The 17,964-nt window shown below is 43.6% G+C and overlaps 1 protein-coding gene across 19 annotated transcripts in view; it reads right to left on the reverse strand.

The window, feature by feature from the left end:
• Positions 1-17,964, reverse strand: part of SESTD1 (SEC14 and spectrin domain containing 1) — a 115,797-nt gene that overhangs the window by 22,077 nt on the left and 75,756 nt on the right. For 13 of the 19 annotated variants that reach the window (XM_043525336.1, XM_043525331.1, XM_037912666.2 and 10 more), the window contains 3 exons: positions 15,926-16,023; positions 14,472-14,527; positions 3,089-3,300 (listed from right to left, as the gene is read on the reverse strand). In XM_043525336.1, coding sequence (XP_043381271.1) covers positions 3,089-3,300; positions 14,472-14,527; positions 15,926-16,023 — 366 coding nt within the window. The remainder of the gene's footprint in view (positions 1-3,088; positions 3,301-14,471; positions 14,528-15,925; positions 16,024-17,964) is intronic. The other 6 variants (XM_043525337.1, XM_043525341.1, XM_043525339.1 and 3 more) reach the window with 1 other exon arrangement.

The following is a 17,964-nucleotide window of genomic DNA, read 5'->3' on the forward strand; positions in this document are numbered from 1 at the left end:
TGTGTTTTATCTTTTATTTTCTTGTAACCAACTCTTTTATGCCTCATTACTTGTAATCACTTAAAATCTATCTTTTTGTAGTTAATAAACTTGTTTTATTGTTTAATCTAAACCAGTGTGTTTGGATTGAAATGTTTGGGAAACTTCATTTAGAACAACAAGATTTGTGCATATCATTTTCTATTAATGAAATGACGGACTTTATATGAGCTTGTACTGTCCAGGAGGCTGCTGGGCAGTACAAGATGCACATTTCTGGGAGATAGCCTGGGACTAGGAATTTGCTGGTGTTGCTCTGCAGTGTAATTCATGGGTGGCTGGCTACAACACTCATACAATATAGCTGGGAGTGATTTACATGCTGGAGGTTGTGTGATCAGACCAGGAGTGGTTGCTCTCACAGTGAAGCAGTGTAAAAGACACTCCAGGTTGGAGAATTGAGGGGACACAGCTGTCCATCAGTCCAGATTGTACCCTGAGGAATGTCACACTCTCCCCTTGTCTTTTTTCTTTTCTTCAATTAGGCTGCCCGCATCATCTGCTTCCGATTTTTATTCCTCACCCCCATTCTTTGTACCAATGGAGCATTGACTCCTCCTATTGGTGGGCAGCTTACCCACTGTGGCTGTTGCCCTTACATACAGCGTGTATATTTCTGGCTGTGAATCTAGGGAGGTTGCGTTATCTTTTAAATTTAGGCAACATCTTATTGCAGTTTTGTATAGTACTTGATGCCTTCGACAATCATTTAAAAACTGGTTAAACAAAATAGCAGAACACATAGCTTCATCGTGTGCTAAGATTCTGTTCACTTATTATGCAGCGTCAGTAACGTAGACAGAGCAAATGGATGATTATTTCTAATCAAAATGATGCAAATTGAGGTTGATGCCCCAGTAAACAAGTCTATTTAAATGCATTAATGAAGGCAGTTTGCCAAGCTAGGTTATAAACTTTATTTCAATCAGCAATTCTTGCTCAGCCAATTTGAATATTATCCAACTACAGGAAAAAAGTCCCAGGCCCTGCTTATGTCATTTGTGAGCTACGCAGTAGTGTTATCTTATACACTACATGTTGTTGGTTTTTCATTTTCAACTGAAAATATCAATAAGAAGAGTTTGGGTTTTTCTTTTCTTTTGAAGATTTCAGTGACTACACAAATGAAAATAGTTTCTTGCTGGATTTACATTTTCAGTGGTAAAATGTCTCCTCTCTTCATCAGAAGCGTGAGGTTTTGGGAAGAAAATTTAGATTGACTTATGTGAAATTAAGAAATGACTTTAGAGATGAATTTCCGGTGAAGGCAAAGGGAAATGTTTTCCTTATGAAAAACAGCATACTGAGGGTCAGCCATGAGTGCTCCCAGTCCATTCATCCTTCCAGATGATATGACGGCAACTAAAAAGGTGACCTTCATAGAAAGGTGAGACACAGAACATGTGGTCAGTGGTGGATGGCATCAACAGATATAGGCAGTTCTTGAACATCCCATCAAAAATAACTCTGGATGGTGGATGGGGTTGAGTAGTTGTGGTTGTCACAGGGATAGCTGTATATCTAGGTTTGTATGCTCTGGTGTTTGCACAGTAGTTCAAATGAGCTCTGGTGGTAGAACAGCTAGGGAGGTGGTCATGGCTTGTACATCTGTTTATGGTGGTGTGTCTTTGGAGCCAGGGTATCAATGCCAAGGGAGCAGAGAGTTATTCCAAAGTTTTTCAATGAGCGCAGAGACTCGTCAGTCTTCTTGATAAATAAACTTATCAAAACTTGTCTATTATATTTTGAACCTCCCTGGGGAACCCTGTGGAATGCAGTGAAAACTCATGCCTCATGACTGTATCTGTGGCTCTCCTTCTGGATGCAGTGTCAGCTGCATCGACTTCAGCTTGAAGGGATATTTTGGCCACCAGTGGGAAACTAGGTTATACTAACTGTACTAAGACTAAAAACTCTCACTATACTAAATAGCGTGTGCGTGTTCGTTAAGAAGAAAGAAGCACAGAGAAATCTGTGGACACAGAGGATTCCAACTCCAGCCATGCGGCAGTAAGAAGAAACTGGAGAAGCATCGGTTTACAATACACCTTATGCCCTTGGTTTGTAGCATGAGGAAAGCAACTGCACAGGCACGGATGAACAGACACTACTTGCTAGAAATCTACAGTCTCAGGTGGATGGTTCGCATGCACATTCACATGTCAAATACATAAAGGGACTAGCACTCAAAGAAGAACTTTAAGATAAAAGCAAAACTACCATCATAATATTTTTTTCTTGAATGCTTATTTGATAATGATCTAGGTGCTTAGCCCTGTGGCAGTGCAAGGAAGGCTTAAAGCTGGCATAAGTGACTAAATGAATGAGGATTCATTAGGTGTAGGAGAATCCCCAGCATAGGGGGCTTGGAAGAGAAAGCTTGTCTGGAAATTACTGCATTCTAGTGACCTCTAACTCTCAAAAAGGCCTTTTGAAAACCATTGCAGGAAGTCAAATTCAATCATCAGGCAAAATCGGCACCTAGAAGCCTCTGAATCAAAGGAAGCACAAAAGCCTGAGTAAAGCAACTTTCCCTCCAACTCCCTTAGTCTTACACGAACTGCAGCTTACCCAGACCTAAAAGTCAGAGCGTAAGACTCAATTTCAATATAAACAAAAAATGCAACAGAATTGTCTGTTGTATTCAATCCAGACAGAGGTCTAACAGAGAACTCAACATTACTACAAAGCTGTGAATCACTGTAATATTTAGCTTGAATCTAGTTTAAAAATATATCACTTTAAGCTACTTATGACTGACTTCTCAGATATTTAGAATTAAGCAGTAAAGAATTATATGGCATATGCTTCCTAAATTACACACAGGCACACACCGTAGGAATACACTGAGGGCAGGTAACGATTTTTAACAGTCCTAGACATTGCAAAACAAACCCACCGCACCATAGATGTCTGTAATATGTGCTATTAAAAACAATACTAAACAGACTAAAGCCAGGTTTGTTTTAGATGGATTTTTGTTAACCCTGCAAAGTCAAAAGGTTACATGATAAAAAAAATATGGTACCAAGAGAATCTTGGTGCTTACCTGCATTACCTTCTGTTGAATCTCCTCTAGCTGTGTGCGCTTGCTACGTTGTCTACAAACTTCCTGGTAACGCGTATACTGTTCTCGGAGTGAATCTAATAGCTTCATGACCTGTGGCTGAGCAAGCAGTTCATCATCCATGGGAGACCATGAGACACCTCCATCTGAACCATTAAACCGACGCTGCTGTAACTCTGATAATAGCTCATGACCTTTAAAGATAAATAGAGCAATACAATCATAATTAATAACCACAGATGCAGTGAAAATCATTAGGAAGTAGAAATTAGTTTTTAAGGTTACCAGACATCATATTCTTACATCTAATGAACTGAAGTATACTGGTACATTTAATGATGTTTCTTTGTAGACAACAGGCAAAATACTGTCCTTTGTCAATGGGACTGTACTGGCTTCAAAGTAGGACAGAATTTGGCCCAGTATATTTTAGGGGAAGGGGAACAACAAAAAAGTATGCACACACAAAGCGAATAGTATGTAAAATCTAAACTGAAGTAAGATTCCTTCTCAAATTCATGGTAGTTTCCAACAGATTTTCAAAATGTGTTTCAGGGTCCCTTTATTGACTCCAAGAAGTTCTATTTTGTGAGTAACTGATCTAAAATACTTTAAGGTCTTTGAATAATTTAACTGAGAGTAAATCAGACCTTCAATTCTACTGGTTCTAATAAACTAAACTCTATTATAAAGTTTCCTTCTGTTTACATGCCTTGTTAGTGGCTTTGAAAATGTGGAGAGAGAGTATTTAAGTAGTAGATATAGGAAAAGGAAGTTAAGGGGACTTTTTCACCAAAATCACCATCTGAAAGCAAACCGTCTTCCTTAAATTTGATCAATATTCTAAAAGATAACCAATTTATATTTTCTAGTAGTTTTCAAGCGTGAAAATTCTTTGACTTCCTATAGCCCAAGGTACAACTAACATCGAGAAGGCTTACCTCCATAAATAAACTATTCCATTTCTTTAAATCATTAAATTTTATTAAGAAAAATATATACACTGATTACAACATGGATTTAAATAATATAAAGAAATAATTGCTAAGCACAATTTTGACCCTCTCATTTCTACAATACAGGCTGGCTCACTCCAAGCTACTGTGTACACACACGAAAAAGCATTCACACTTCCACTTCCTCTCCATCCTCATTTTTAGATATAATGGATGAGCTGAAAGCAATGATGAATTCAGCTATAACTGAAGTTCTCTGTATTTCTTCTCTTTCTGTCACCTTTGGTGATTTTATAATATTTAATGAAAAATATTCATACAAAAGCACAGTTCTGAATCCAAAACAACATTTTTACCAGGAGTCTTCCTTGCAGCTTCTTAGCCTATTCCTTTGCTTAACCAGGCCCAGTCTATGAGAATCTTAGGCCTGGTCTACACTAAAAAGTTAGCTTGAAGGAAGCCACCTTAAGTCGACCTGTTAACATATGTGTCTACACTACCAGGTCCTGTAATGTCGACTTTTGTAATCCACCTCTGTGAGAGGCGTAGCACTTAATTTGATTTTCATGGGTCAACTGCAAGTTAGTGCAGACACAGCATTGTGTAATTCAACTTAAAGAGACTCCAGATGGTGTCCCACAATGCTCATCTGTGACCACGCTGGAGATCATTTTCAATTCTGCTGCGTGGCAGCCAGGTACACAGGAAACAGCCCCTCCCCTTCTAAAGCCCTGGGAATTTTTGATTTCCCATTTCCTGTTTAATCAACGCTGGGAGCACGGCAGCTTGAGCACAGCTGATCATTGAGACTACACGCCCCAAATGCGCTCCAGCCTGGTCTGCACAGGAAGTGATGGATCTCATTGCTGTGTGGGGAGAAGTCTGTGCAGGTAGAGTTCCGATCAAGCAGAAGAAACACTGACATCTATGCAAAGATAGTTCATGGAATGGGGGAGAAGGGCTACATGAGGGGGACACAGCAGTGCTGTGTGAAAATAAAAGAACTTCGCCAAGCGTACTAGAAGGCAAGGGAGGCGAACAGTCGTTCTGGTGCTGAACCCCACACATGCCGGTTCCACAATGAGCTGCATGCAATTCTCGGGGGTGACCCTACCAGCACCCCCACAAGCAACGTGGGCACCTCACAGGTGTGAGAGTCTAGGGACAATGAAGACGATATGGTGGATGAAGAATAGGAGGAGGAGGAGGAGAATGGGAGACAGGTGAGCGATGGATCCATTCTCCCCAAGAGTCAGGAAATATTTTTAACCCTGGAGCCCTGTGGGTCACAGGACAACACGGTGGCTGACCATGATGCCGGGGAAGGCACCTCTGGTGAGTATACAGTTACAATCAAAGTCCAGTTAAACTTTAGCAGGCACACACATTCGGTGGTTGGCATGTTTACTGTGAAGAAAAAAGCGAGGTGCTGTGGTTCTCGGCTTACAAGAGGCCGCTCCAGCTATGCAGAGGGTGGCCCCTGGAAAAGACAGTTTATGTGGACTTGGATAGCCTGGGAATCCTCCATGGATATCTCTAGGCAACTTTCATGGAGGTACTCTGTTTGCAGAAGGTTTCTGGGCAGGGCAGTCTTATTTCTTCCACCATGGTAGGACACTTTCCCATGCAAGTCCTGAATTAATTCTGTTGGCATCATTGTGGTACACAGCATAGCAGCATAAGGACCGGGTCTATACCCAGATGCTTGCAACATCTCTTTCCTTTCTGCCTCTATTACCCTCAGAAGACTGATATCACATAGTCTTGCCTAGGGGAAACGGGGGAAGTTCTCATTAAAAGTGCTCTTACGGAGGGGGGGAGGGGGCATGTAGACCCCCCCGACCCCCCCACATTCCGGATTGCCAAACCACATGGCCGCTAATGTGCCTTTACTGTGTTCGGCACGCGTCGGCAAGTAGTTTAAAGTGGCTGATAGGGGACTGGGGCCCCACATGAGAGATTCCGCAATTTGGGAGTGAAAACTTTCCCTCCAACCCCATTCGTAAACAGTTTCCCCGTGGTGCAATGGGGAAGGGCCATTGTTCCACTATCTACCTCTGCTCCCGACATGAGCCTGCCATAAACTTCATTAAAAGTGTGGTCACCCGTGACCTGGGGGGGGCTATTCACCATGGCTGGAGCAGCATAGTGAATGGTTACGGATTCTGATTATGTTATGGCTTGCACCTTGTGTAATAAGAGGGGTTTTTTTTTTTTTTTTTTTTTAAATGAAAATGGCCTTTTGCTGGAAACATTTTATTCAAGTACAATGGCTTCTTTATTTTTTCCCATGACTGACAGCTGGAAATGTGTCCTTCGGTGTGTCATCAACACCTGAAAGCAGACTTTCACTGATTAGAAGGAGGAGAAAGAGAAAGTGGGAGGACATGTTCACCGAGATAATGAATGCCTCTGGGACAGCTGACACAGAGCTGAACGCGTGGGGGATTTCACTGTCTGAGAAGTTAGACATGGACATTGAGAGCAGGAAAGCTTCCAATGAGCAAGAGCGTGCGGCGCAGGATGAGATGCTTCGGATTATGAGGGACCAAGCAGACATGTTGAGGCGTCTGATTGAACTGCAGGAACAGAAGCAGGAGGGTAGAGTCCCTCTGCAGACCCTGATGGACAGCCAGCCAGCAACGCCTGGGGCAGAATCACCCTCCCCCAAGCTTTCCATGAGGCGTGGGTGAAAAGTCCATTACCCCGTTCACTTAATTCAGGGGGAGGGTACAAGGAACAGAGAAGGCACAGATTTACAGACCTTTGATGGTCTGGAATGCGGTGTTACATTACACAGCTGAAAATGTTTCTCCTGTTCCAACTTTACAACCCCTTTTCCCCTAGGTTACCTTTTTTTTCCCCCCATTTTCCCTCTTTACTTATGTTTGTTAAAGTAAATGGATTAGAGAAAATAACCGTTACTTAACTTCTCATAACTGTTGTTCTTTGAGCTGTGTCTTCACGTCCATTCCACATTAGGTGTGCGTGCGTTGCGTGCACGAGCGTCGGAAACTTTTTCCCTTAGTGGCTCCCGTTGGGCCAGCAGGCCCCCTGAGTGGTGCCACTGAGCAGTGCATATATACCCCTGCCACCCGACCCCCTCCAGTTCCTTCTTGCCGGTGACTCGACAGAGGGGTAGGAGGGTGGGTGGTGGAATGGACGTGAACAACACATCTCGAAGAACAGTTACGAGAAGGTAAGTAACTGTTTTTTTCTTCGAGTGCTTGTTCATGTCCATTCCACATTAGGTGAATCACAGGCTTATCTCTGGAGGAGGTTAGGAGTCACGGAACAACTGCTCGGAGGACCGCTCTGCCAACTGCCGCGTCCTCTCTGGCCTGCTGGGTGACCGCGTAGTGGGTCGTGAAGGTGTGCACCGAGCACCAGGTGGCTGCTCTGCAGATCTCCTGGATCAGGACCCGTGCCAGGAAAGCCGTGGAAGTCGCTTGCACCCTGATAGAGTGGGCCATGATCGCCGGGGCCAGAACACCTGCGAGCTCATAGCACGCCCGGATGCAGCTTGTAATCCAAGACGAGATCCATTGCACCGACACCGGGAGGCCTTTCATCCTCTCGGCTATGGCCACGAACAGCTGCGCGGATTTATGAAAGGGCTTGGTGCGCTCCAAATAGAATGCCAGCGCTTGACAGACATCCAGGGTGTGTCGGCTGCGGTGATTCGGGTCCGTATGGGGTTTTGGAAAAAACACCGGCAGACAAATGTCCTGGCCCAAATGCAATTGCGAGACTACCTTAGGGAGGAACTTGGGGTGCGGTTGGAGCTGCACCTTATCCTTGTGAAACACTGTATACGGTGGCTCAGAGGTGAGAGCCCTCAGCTCAGACACCCTTCTGGCCGAGATAATGGCCACCAGAAATGCCACCTTCCAGGAAATGTGGAGGAGGGAGCAGGTAGTGAAGGGCTCGAACGGGGATCCCATGAGCTTAGAGTGGACCAAGTTAAGGTTCCAAGGAGGGACTGGGGGGCATGAGTATGGAAACATCCTTTCCAATCCTTTAAGGAACCGTCCCACCACTGGGTAGGAAAACACCGAGCCCAAAAAACCCTGGACAGAAGGCGGAGATGGCTGCCAGATGCACTCTGAGTGAGGACGGGGCCAGCCCCTGCTGCTTGAGGTGCAGGGGGTACTCGAGGATGGCTTGCACTGGGGCCTGGCACGGCCGCACCTCTCGGGGCTCACACCAACACGAGAACCTTTTCCACTTGATCACATAGGTAGCCCTGGTAGAGGGCTTCCTACTGCCAAGCAGAATCTGCTGCACAGGAAGGGAGCACTGGCTCTCCAAGGCGTTTAGCCACGGAGCTTCTACATCATCAGGTGTAGTGATTGCAGGTCGGGGTGGAGAAGCCGCCTGCCGTCCTGCGCGATGAGGTCCCGGTGTAGGGTCAGGACTACCGGGGCCTCCAACAGCTCTAGGAGCGTTGTGTACCAGTCCTGGCGGGGCCACGCCGTGGCAATGAGGACCACAGCTGCCCTGTCCCTGCGTACCTTGAGCAGGACCTTGTGTACCAAGGGGAGAGGGGGAAAGCATACATCAAGCCCCCTCCCCAAAGGATCGCAAACGCATCTGCGACTGAGTCCGGGCTGTGGCCCTGGAACGAGCAGAACCGCGGACACTGGGTATTGGCCCTGGTGGCAAACAGGTCTACCCGGGGAAACCCCCACCTGCGGAAGAGCGAAAGCACGACGTCCGCTCTGAACGTCCACTCGTACATGTGATACGACCTGCTGAGGTAGGCCGCCAGCTCGTTTCGCACCCCCGGGAGATATGACACCTCGAGGTGAATGGCGTGGGCTATACAAAAGTCCCAGAGGAGGAGAGCCTCGCGACAGAGTGGCGAGGAACGGGCCCCACCCTGCTTGTTTATACAGAACATGGCAGTAGCGTTGTCTGTCAGAACTGTCATGCTGTGACCACTCAGAGTGGCGTGAAACGTCTGGCAGGCTAGACGAACCGCCCTGAGCGCCTTCACATTGATATGGAGCAACCAATCTGCTGCGGACCACAAACCCTGAGGTCCCCAACAAAGGCATGCTAACTAACTGATAACAGCTATCTATGAGAAAGGCTAAGGGACTGCTCTCATCCAAGAGAGAGAGGTTGTTCCAACGCCGCCATGGACGGTAAGAAGGAACAGGAGGGGGTCGGGCGGCAGGGGTATATATGCACAACGCAGTGGCACCACTCAGGGGACCCCGCCGGCCCGCCGGGAGCCGCTAAGAGAAAAAGTTTCCTACATTCGTGCATGCAACACGCGCACACCTAATGTGGAATGGACGTGAACACACATCTCGAAGAAGACTAAATGTTCTTTATTGAGTAGAAGCCATGGGGTTGGGCAGGGGGGTTGGCTTTACAGAGGCAGTGATACATTCCAGGTGAAGGTTTGGGAAAGCACAATGCAGACAAGCAGCTCACATTACTGTGACTCATTACTGAAACGGCTTTTCAAAGCCTGGTGGATATACACCGCCCCTTGCTGTGCTCTTCTTATTGCCCTGGTGTCTGGCTGCTCAAAAATGGCTGCCATGCGATCTGTCTCAACTGCCCACCCCTGCCAAAAATTTTCACCCTTCCCAGATATTATGGAGCACACAGCAGGCAGCTATAATCATGGGGATGTTCTCTTCAATAAGGTCCAACCTTGTTAAAAAACTTCTCCAGTGCCCTTTCAAATGACAAACACCATTCTGCACTTGCTGAGCCTACAGTTGAACCTGGAAGCAAGGGATAGGCTGGGTCCCCCAGGATAACTATAGGCATCTCAATGTTCATTTTGTGGTCTGGAAAGAAAGTCCCGGGTTGCAGCTTTTTGAACAGACCCGAGTTCCTAAACATGCGTGCGTCATGCACCTTTCCCACCCATCCTATGTTGATGTCAGTGAAACGTCTCCTGTGATCCAACAGCGCTTGTAACACCATTGAAAAGTATCCCTTTTGGTTTATGTACTCTTTGGCAAGCTGGTTTGGTGCCAAGATGGGGATATGCGTGTCATCTATTGCTCCATGGCAATTAGGGAACCCTATTGTGGCATAACCATCCACTATGTCCTCCACATTTCCCAGACTCACTACCCTTCATAGCAGAAGTCGATAAATGGGGCTACACACTTCGAGCACAGAAGCTCCCACGGTTGATTCACCTACTCCAAATTGATTCCCCACTGACCGGTAACTGTCTGCCATTGCAAACTTCCAAATAGCGATCGCCACTCACTTCTCCACTGTCAGAGCAGCTCTCATTTTTGTGTTGCTGAACTGCAGGGCAAGGGAAAGCTCTGCACAAAGTTCCTGGAAGGTGACCTTCCGCATTCAAAAGTTCTGCGGCCACTGCTCGTCATCCCGTACCTGCAAAACGATGCGGTCCCACCAGTCAGTGCTTGCTTCACGGGACCAGAAATGGCGCTCAGCAGAGTGCAACTACTCTGTGAATTGTTTTTTTCAATGGCTTGCAGCAGGGCTGCTTGCAGGACATTGCTACATTCCACGCGGCAGACCCTACTTTGGCTCTGGAAATACTATAGGAGAAGGCGCGAGGTGTTTGAGATGCTCACAGCAAGGGTGTACAATTGAGCAGGCTCCATGCTTCTGGGGTTATGGCATATGCACGGCAATTTTAAGGCGTGAAAACCACTTGGTTGTTTGCCACTGATATGAGGGAGGGAGCACAGTGCATCGGGGGTGCCAACGCAATGTTCCCATTCTCCCCTGTGAAAATGTTTTGGTCCCATAACGCATTGCACAAACTTCCCAAAACACACTGCGGCAAGTTGCACTTTGGGATAGCCACCCACGATGCACTGCTTTGTGCATCAATGCAGGCACTGCTAGGGAGGACGCACTCCATCGAGACAATGAGCATGGCATGGCCACGCACAATCGACTTAATTAATTTGGAGGCTCGAGGTCAAATTAGATAAAGTCGACTTAATTTTGTAGTGGAGACAAGCCCTTACTCAGACCAAGTCGTACCTTAATCCACAAGTACTTCCAGGGAATTTTATGAAATTATTTGTGGCGTGAAGTGGATCTGGCCATCACTGACTAACTATTTAACTAGCTTTTTGGGGGGTTAATAATTAAAATAATAATGAAAGCCACTTACAAATAATAAAATAAAAGATCTGATACAAGAAGGAAGGAAAAAAACTATTTTACCATTTCCCTTCTGTTCCAATTAGTTAAAAGAAACTATGAGGGCAACATACAACACAATAAAATTATAGGCTTTAAATATTACAAAAGATAAGCTTAACATAATAGGCTCTCAATAATTGTTTACTGGGAATATCTGGGTTTTATTCTTTAAACCACAGAGCGAGCCTTCTTATAATTCCAGAAATCCCACTACACTGTGAAGCCTAAACAAAAATGGTGCCAGTTCCCCCACATTGCCCCAACAATATTCTTCAGCTACAATGGGAGGACCCAACTCCAGGAGTTAAGTAGGTATTTTAGTTTCCCAAGGCTCGGGTGACCACATTTCCTAAAGGGAAAGTGGGACACCGGGTTGGGCTAGCCCGAGCTCCCCAGCCTGGGGCTGGCTGCAGCAACTTGCCCCCCACCAACGGAGAGCTGGACCAAGCTGCTTCCCCGAGCCCCTTTCCCCCTCATGCTGGGCTGGCCTGAGCCCCTCCCTCTCCCATGCAGGGCTGACCCAAGCCGCTTGCCCAAGTCCCCCTCCCTGCTCAAGGCTGGGGCTGGCATTGCTGCTCACTTGAGCCCTGCCAGCCTGCTCCCCTGCCTGAGCCCTGCCTCCCCGCCCTGCCCCGCCCCCTGGGCAGGGCTGACATCGCCACTTGCTTCCCTGCATGTTCTTCCACACCCTATTTTTTTGACAAAAGCGAGCATTTATCCTGCTTGCTCTTGCCAACTGATCAGGTTGGCAAAAGCAAACGGGACAAATGCCCACTTTTGCCAAAAAAGTTGGGATAGCCAGGACAGGGCTTTAAAAAAGGGACTGTTCTGGCCAAAATGGGATGTATGGTCTCCCTACCCAAGGCCCATTCAGTTTGTGGTTTAGCTTTTAACACGGCCAGCAAAGTGTTGGTGGTGGGTGGTGCAGCATGGTTTCCTGCCCACTATGAAAAGGGGAAAAAAATCATCAACAGGTTTCACAGAGGACACCAACCATATAGGGAAATTATCCAGCATGACATCTACAAGCCACAGGGATCCAAAAAACCTGCTTTAACAAAAAACTGATTTTAAAAAAAATAGTTAAGTAAAAAAAAAAAAGAAAAAGTAAATAGCTATTTGCAGAGAAAAGTAAACACTGCAATATTACATACATCTGCTTTAAAGTAAAATCAACTAAGCAAATGTTAAAGTTTGGATATTAGCAACAGTGGGTAGGCAACTAGCATAGTCTCCATATGTATGCAATCCTTTGCCGTGACTGTCAACAAGGCGGCCAGTTATTGCCATATGTGATAGCGTTTTGTGATCTGGGGGCTTGTCTATGGGGAAGTGGGCTGAGACCACCACGCATTTCATGTAAGCCAATGAACAGTCATTTTTGGTTATTATTGCCTTAAAAACAAAAAGCTCCCTGGTCTACCACAAGCTACATACATCTGAATTTTCTAATGAAGTCACATTCTATTGTTCTGACAATGGAACAATTAAGGATGTTATTACAGTACTAATAAATATAAAAATTTTATGTGAAATGAATAAGGCTTTGGAAGCATCCAAGTGATATTTTAAAATCTAACACTACAATTTTTTTATTTCACTAGCTAATAAAAATATTATTTTTAGATTATGTTTATCATCCATGTGGTTTTTTATATAAAACTTACGACAAGGCAAAGAAGGATGGATCCAAGGCAAACAAATTAACCTGGAAGTTTTCCGAATCTATCGTTCTGACAAAAGCTTGAATTTCAATAGACTTGTAACTCACTTTTCAGTAATAAAATATTTTAAATTTTCATATGAAAAAAATATATATTTTTTTTAGTTCATACTGGAACTCTTAAAATAGAGAATTTAAGTGTGAATTTGGAGTCTGTGAAAGATGCTGAATGTATAGCTCTGGGCAACTGAAATCCTTTATTTAACCCCAGAAGAGGTACAACACAGATCTCAACAGTGTAAGCTTCCCCATCTCTGCCCCAATCTATTTGCCTCATTTCTGACCTGGAAGGAAGATTTTAATTTGTGTAGACAATTCAAAACTATGGCTTATTAAAGACCGTTAATAAGGTAGCCAATTATGCTGGGTTTTGTGAAGTGGACTGCTGTCTTGTAGAAACTGAACAGAGATCACCAATTCTTTTCACACTGGAGCCACCCATGTTAAGAACTTTCACTCACTAATTATCTGGGCTTGATTTCAACAGAATAAGAAATGGAAGGCTTTGTAATCCATTACCAAGCACAGGAACCATCTACTGGCTTAACACAGGCATTCCAATATCGCATCCAGAATGCTAACTACAATTGGAGATAAACAAAAAGCAAAATTAGTCTCTGAAGTTCTACTGGTATAATCTGAATACATATACTCAGTATATGTTAAGAGCTTTTCAGATTACAGCAGAGGACCTTAATACTGCATCAATGTCTTACTCTCCCATACCTTGTTTCTATTATGGGAGATCTAAGGCATGCAGGCAGAGGATGTGAGACACAGTAGATCTCTGTGGCAAATATTAATCTGACTCACAGATTAGCTAGTGGGGTGCTGAGGTAATGTTCCCAATATTTTTATCCTCGAGACTAAGACCAGGATCTCTGTATCAGGTCTTATTTCCTTTTATCCAATGAAGCAGGATTTTTAAGCCGTTTTTAGTTAATATCTACCACTGCCGTTATCCTTAACTGGTTTATTTTGTAATAGGAAAAAAATTACCTTATATAATTTTTAATTGCTTTGATGACACTCAAGAGAGAAGGTAAGCATTGAACTGACATGGAAACATTTCACTTGTACAAATGGTGCTCAGAACTAGGCTGAGACAAATTGTCAGAACCATGTGGGGAAAATGCAGTCTGTGTTGTAACCATTTGGTGGCTAATGACAGTAACTCATTCTTCAGTGGTGACAACTTGCATATTTCAGAGGCAATGTATTTAATTTGTATAATAATGTATTTAATTTATATAATAAAAAAAGAATTAGGTCTGGTGCTGCTGTAAAGGATATTAAATTGAGACGACAAGGTGATTTTTTTTCAGAGAAGAAACGTGTAGAGTTTTTTCCATTTACCAACGAATTTTTAAAGTTTTTTTTAAATTCAAATGTTAATACATTTGTTAATAAGTTTATTCCACCATGTAGTTATAAGCATCCTTTCTGCTTTCACAGAAGATTTAAAAACAATAAATAAAACTACAGTAGTGATCTAAAAATGATCATTTTCAACTGACTGTACCTGTCTGTAGTACTGTCTCTGGATCAACAGATGGAAGAAAGTTTAAATCCATAGACCTTGTAATAAAAAAAGTAAACATATTATTAAGTAGTTGTATTACAATAGCACCAAGAAGCCTCAGCTGAGATTGTGGCTACCTTTTATCAACACAAAGTCAGAGACAGTCCCTGCCTCAAAAAGCTAACCATCTATAGAAGACAAGACAAAGGGTGGGAGAAAAAGTGTAATTATCCCTATTTACAGGTGGGGAATGGGGAGACAGAAGCCTTGCTCCTGCACTGTGACCTGCCAGCATCGATGACAATGCAGGATCAGGACCTCAGCAACTTGCCCAGAGTCATATGAGGAGTTTCTGGCAGAGCCTAGACCTGAGCTCAGACTTGCTGAGTTCTAGCCCACTATCTTATCCATCCTTGGTCTCTTGTAAACATATACATAGTAATTTTTTATAGCAAAGTAATAATAGAAAAGATAAAAATGAAAGAAAACACTTTTGGTACATTAATATGGCAACGCATGTAACTTAAAACAAAATTAAACCTGGCAAGCAATTGCAAGCAATATTAAACCTGGCAAGCAATATTAACATGGTCTAGTTGCTTTGGTATTTAAAGACAAGAAAGACAGATATATTAATAATGTGGATATTTATAAATCAATTAACATTGTATAATAATTTTCAAAGAAGTTTTATTGCACTAGGAAACGTTCTGCATTTCTATTTACACAAACAGATTTCACTACCCCACATAAATACCAAAAATTCAGATACCTATGCCCTTTAGAACTTTTATACACAACTTCTCAATTCTCTCTCTTCTCCCTATTTCCAAACATCTGACTAAATACATACAGTTGCAGTGACCTCCTCTTTGGAGCCCTTTCTCTCTGGCAGTTTGTGACGGTCACTAGCGGTTTTTAAACCTTAGCAGGTATACTGTGCTTAAAATAATGGGAGGAATCCAACTACAAACAACTAGAGTCAGTAAACTGAAACTTGAGGCTTAAGCTTCAGTGCTGACTCATCCCATTTTGTCTCCTTTCACTTAAAACTCAGAAACACACAAGCTAGGGACGGAAGGGTCAGTGAAAAACTTGTTAATCAAAACTCCTTGTGGCATCAATCATATAACAGACTATCACATTAACAGTTTGGGCTTCACTTCATTGGTCATTCCCAAATTGAGAATGCGAAGGGACATCACTGGGATCAAGTACATCTTGCTTACTTAGTTGCTAAGGCCTGAACCTGCAATTGACTGTGCACAGGAACAGAAGTGTGACCACATACAGTCAGTTGCAGGATCTGGACCTTAATGCCTGCCAGAAAACGAATTACTGAAAAATACTTGTGTTGTCCACCAGTCCTTTCACATTACACTTTCATATTGCAGCTGAACTGGTAGTTAAGACTTATGCTGAAACATATCTATTTTAAAAAGCAATACACATACCTCTCTTTCTCCTGTTGGTTTCCTTTATCACTTCCATTGTTAATTAAAGCAAGCTCATCTAGTAATGATGTAGACTCTTTTGTAAACTTTTCAAATACCTAAATAAAAATACTTTTAATTAAAAGAGCATTTACTTTTTTTTTTTTTTTTAAAGAGTGAAAAGAAATTCATTTTGTGCTTGTGAAAGACGCAGTTTGACACTACCAGTCCAAATGTATCTATATTGCTCTGTTAATATGCTTCACACTTGTCAAAGTAATTACCTCCTAGACTCAGATGGTATAGGAAAAAGGTTAGAAAATATAATTTCCCTTCAATGACAGAGGCCTGCAGTGTCAGATTCTCCAGGGAATTAAGCAACTCTATATTAGAATACATTCAAGTTAGGACTGAATTTCAAAATGCTTACAAGACCCTGAAGAATCTTTCAAAACTTAAGTCTTCATTGCCATAGTTACTCATCCAGTCCATTTAATCCTTTGCTTTTTTACGACTACCTCTTAAAGACTGTGGTGGGGATTTTTGTTATCTGTCCACTAAAAAATGGATTAAGTACATCAACTGTTATCTGAATTTCCAGCTTTGGTCTGTACTGTAACCAATAACTTTTAAAAACAAAGGAGCACATGGCTATAAGTAAAAAATACCTTGGTCAAGGTTCCTTGAAATTTATTGGTTTCTGATCTCAGAGAGCAAAACCTATAAAATCAGTGACTGCATGTACTTGTTCAGTTTCTTTGTGTTTTGAGTTCTTTATGAAAACTGAGCATCAATTCGTTCTAGTAGTGATAATGTTGTGCAATCTGCATTCTTGTGCACTAGGAACTGGATTGAAACCAATCACTCATTTCACTAGAGATGGATATCAACTTTCACCTGCTACTCACCTCATCAGCTCCTAATCTTTCGCCTGGAGGTGAAGTTTCTGTACGCCATCCAGTCCATTCAGGCATCAATAAAGAGCCCTCTCGACATGAAATTGGACAGCCCTCTCAATACAATATAACTTTACAGCATGTTTCATACACTGTAGTATAAAACATTTTACAGTGCTAAATACGGTAATGAAACAGAAATTAGGCAATGAAAACATTTTTCAGCGGAGATCTGAAACTACACAGAATCAGAAAGGCTGTTCCAGATGGCAGAAGCAGCAAAGGAGAAAGCCTTGGCACCAACATTATGGAGGGTATATGAAGGAAGAGAAAGGAGTCTAGTGCTAGGTAAACAAGAAGAGACAGACACATCTGTAAGACAGCATCACTAGAAAGAATGAGGAGTACTTGTGGCACCTTAGACACTAACACATTTATTTGGGCATAAGCTTTCGTGGGCTAAAACCCCACTTCATCGGATGCATGCAGTGGAAAACACAGTAGGAAGATATATATATATATACACTGTGACAGGGTCAGGCCAGATGGCTACAGGACAGTGATAGAGGGCAGATTATATTAGCCCCAGGTTAAGTAGGTCCCTTTACCCTGGGTAAGGTAACAGGGAAGGTTCCAGAACAATCAAGAACCTTCTGAACACAATTAAGACAGACAGGCTGATTAGAACACCTGCAGCCAATCAAGAAGCTGCTAGAATCAATTAAGGCAGGCTAATCAGGGCACCTGGGTTTAAAAAGGAGCTCACTTGAGTTTGTGGCGCGCGTGTGAGGTGCTGGGAGCAAGAGGCGCTAGGAGTTGAGAGTGAGAACGCGGACTGCTGGAGGACTGAGGTGTACAAGCATTATCAGACACCAGGGGGAAGGTCCTACGGTGAGGATAAAGAAGGTGTTGAGAGGAGGCCATGGGGAAGTAGCCCAGGGAGTTGTAGCTGTCGCACAGCTGTTCCAGGAGGCACTCTAGACAGCTGCATTCCACAGGGCCCTGGGCTGGAACTCGGAGTAGGGGGCGGACCCAGGTTCCCCCCAAACCTCCCAGCTCCTGGTCAGACACAGGAGAAGTTCACGAAAATGGCCAAACTGAGGGCTGCCATGAATCTCCGCGGCAAGCAAATCCGCCAATAAGCGCAAGACTCACCAAAGTAGA

The sequence above is a fragment of the Chelonia mydas genome, chromosome 11 (assembly GCF_015237465.2).
Source record: "Chelonia mydas isolate rCheMyd1 chromosome 11, rCheMyd1.pri.v2, whole genome shotgun sequence".
Lineage (NCBI taxonomy): Eukaryota > Metazoa > Chordata > Testudines > Cheloniidae > Chelonia > Chelonia mydas.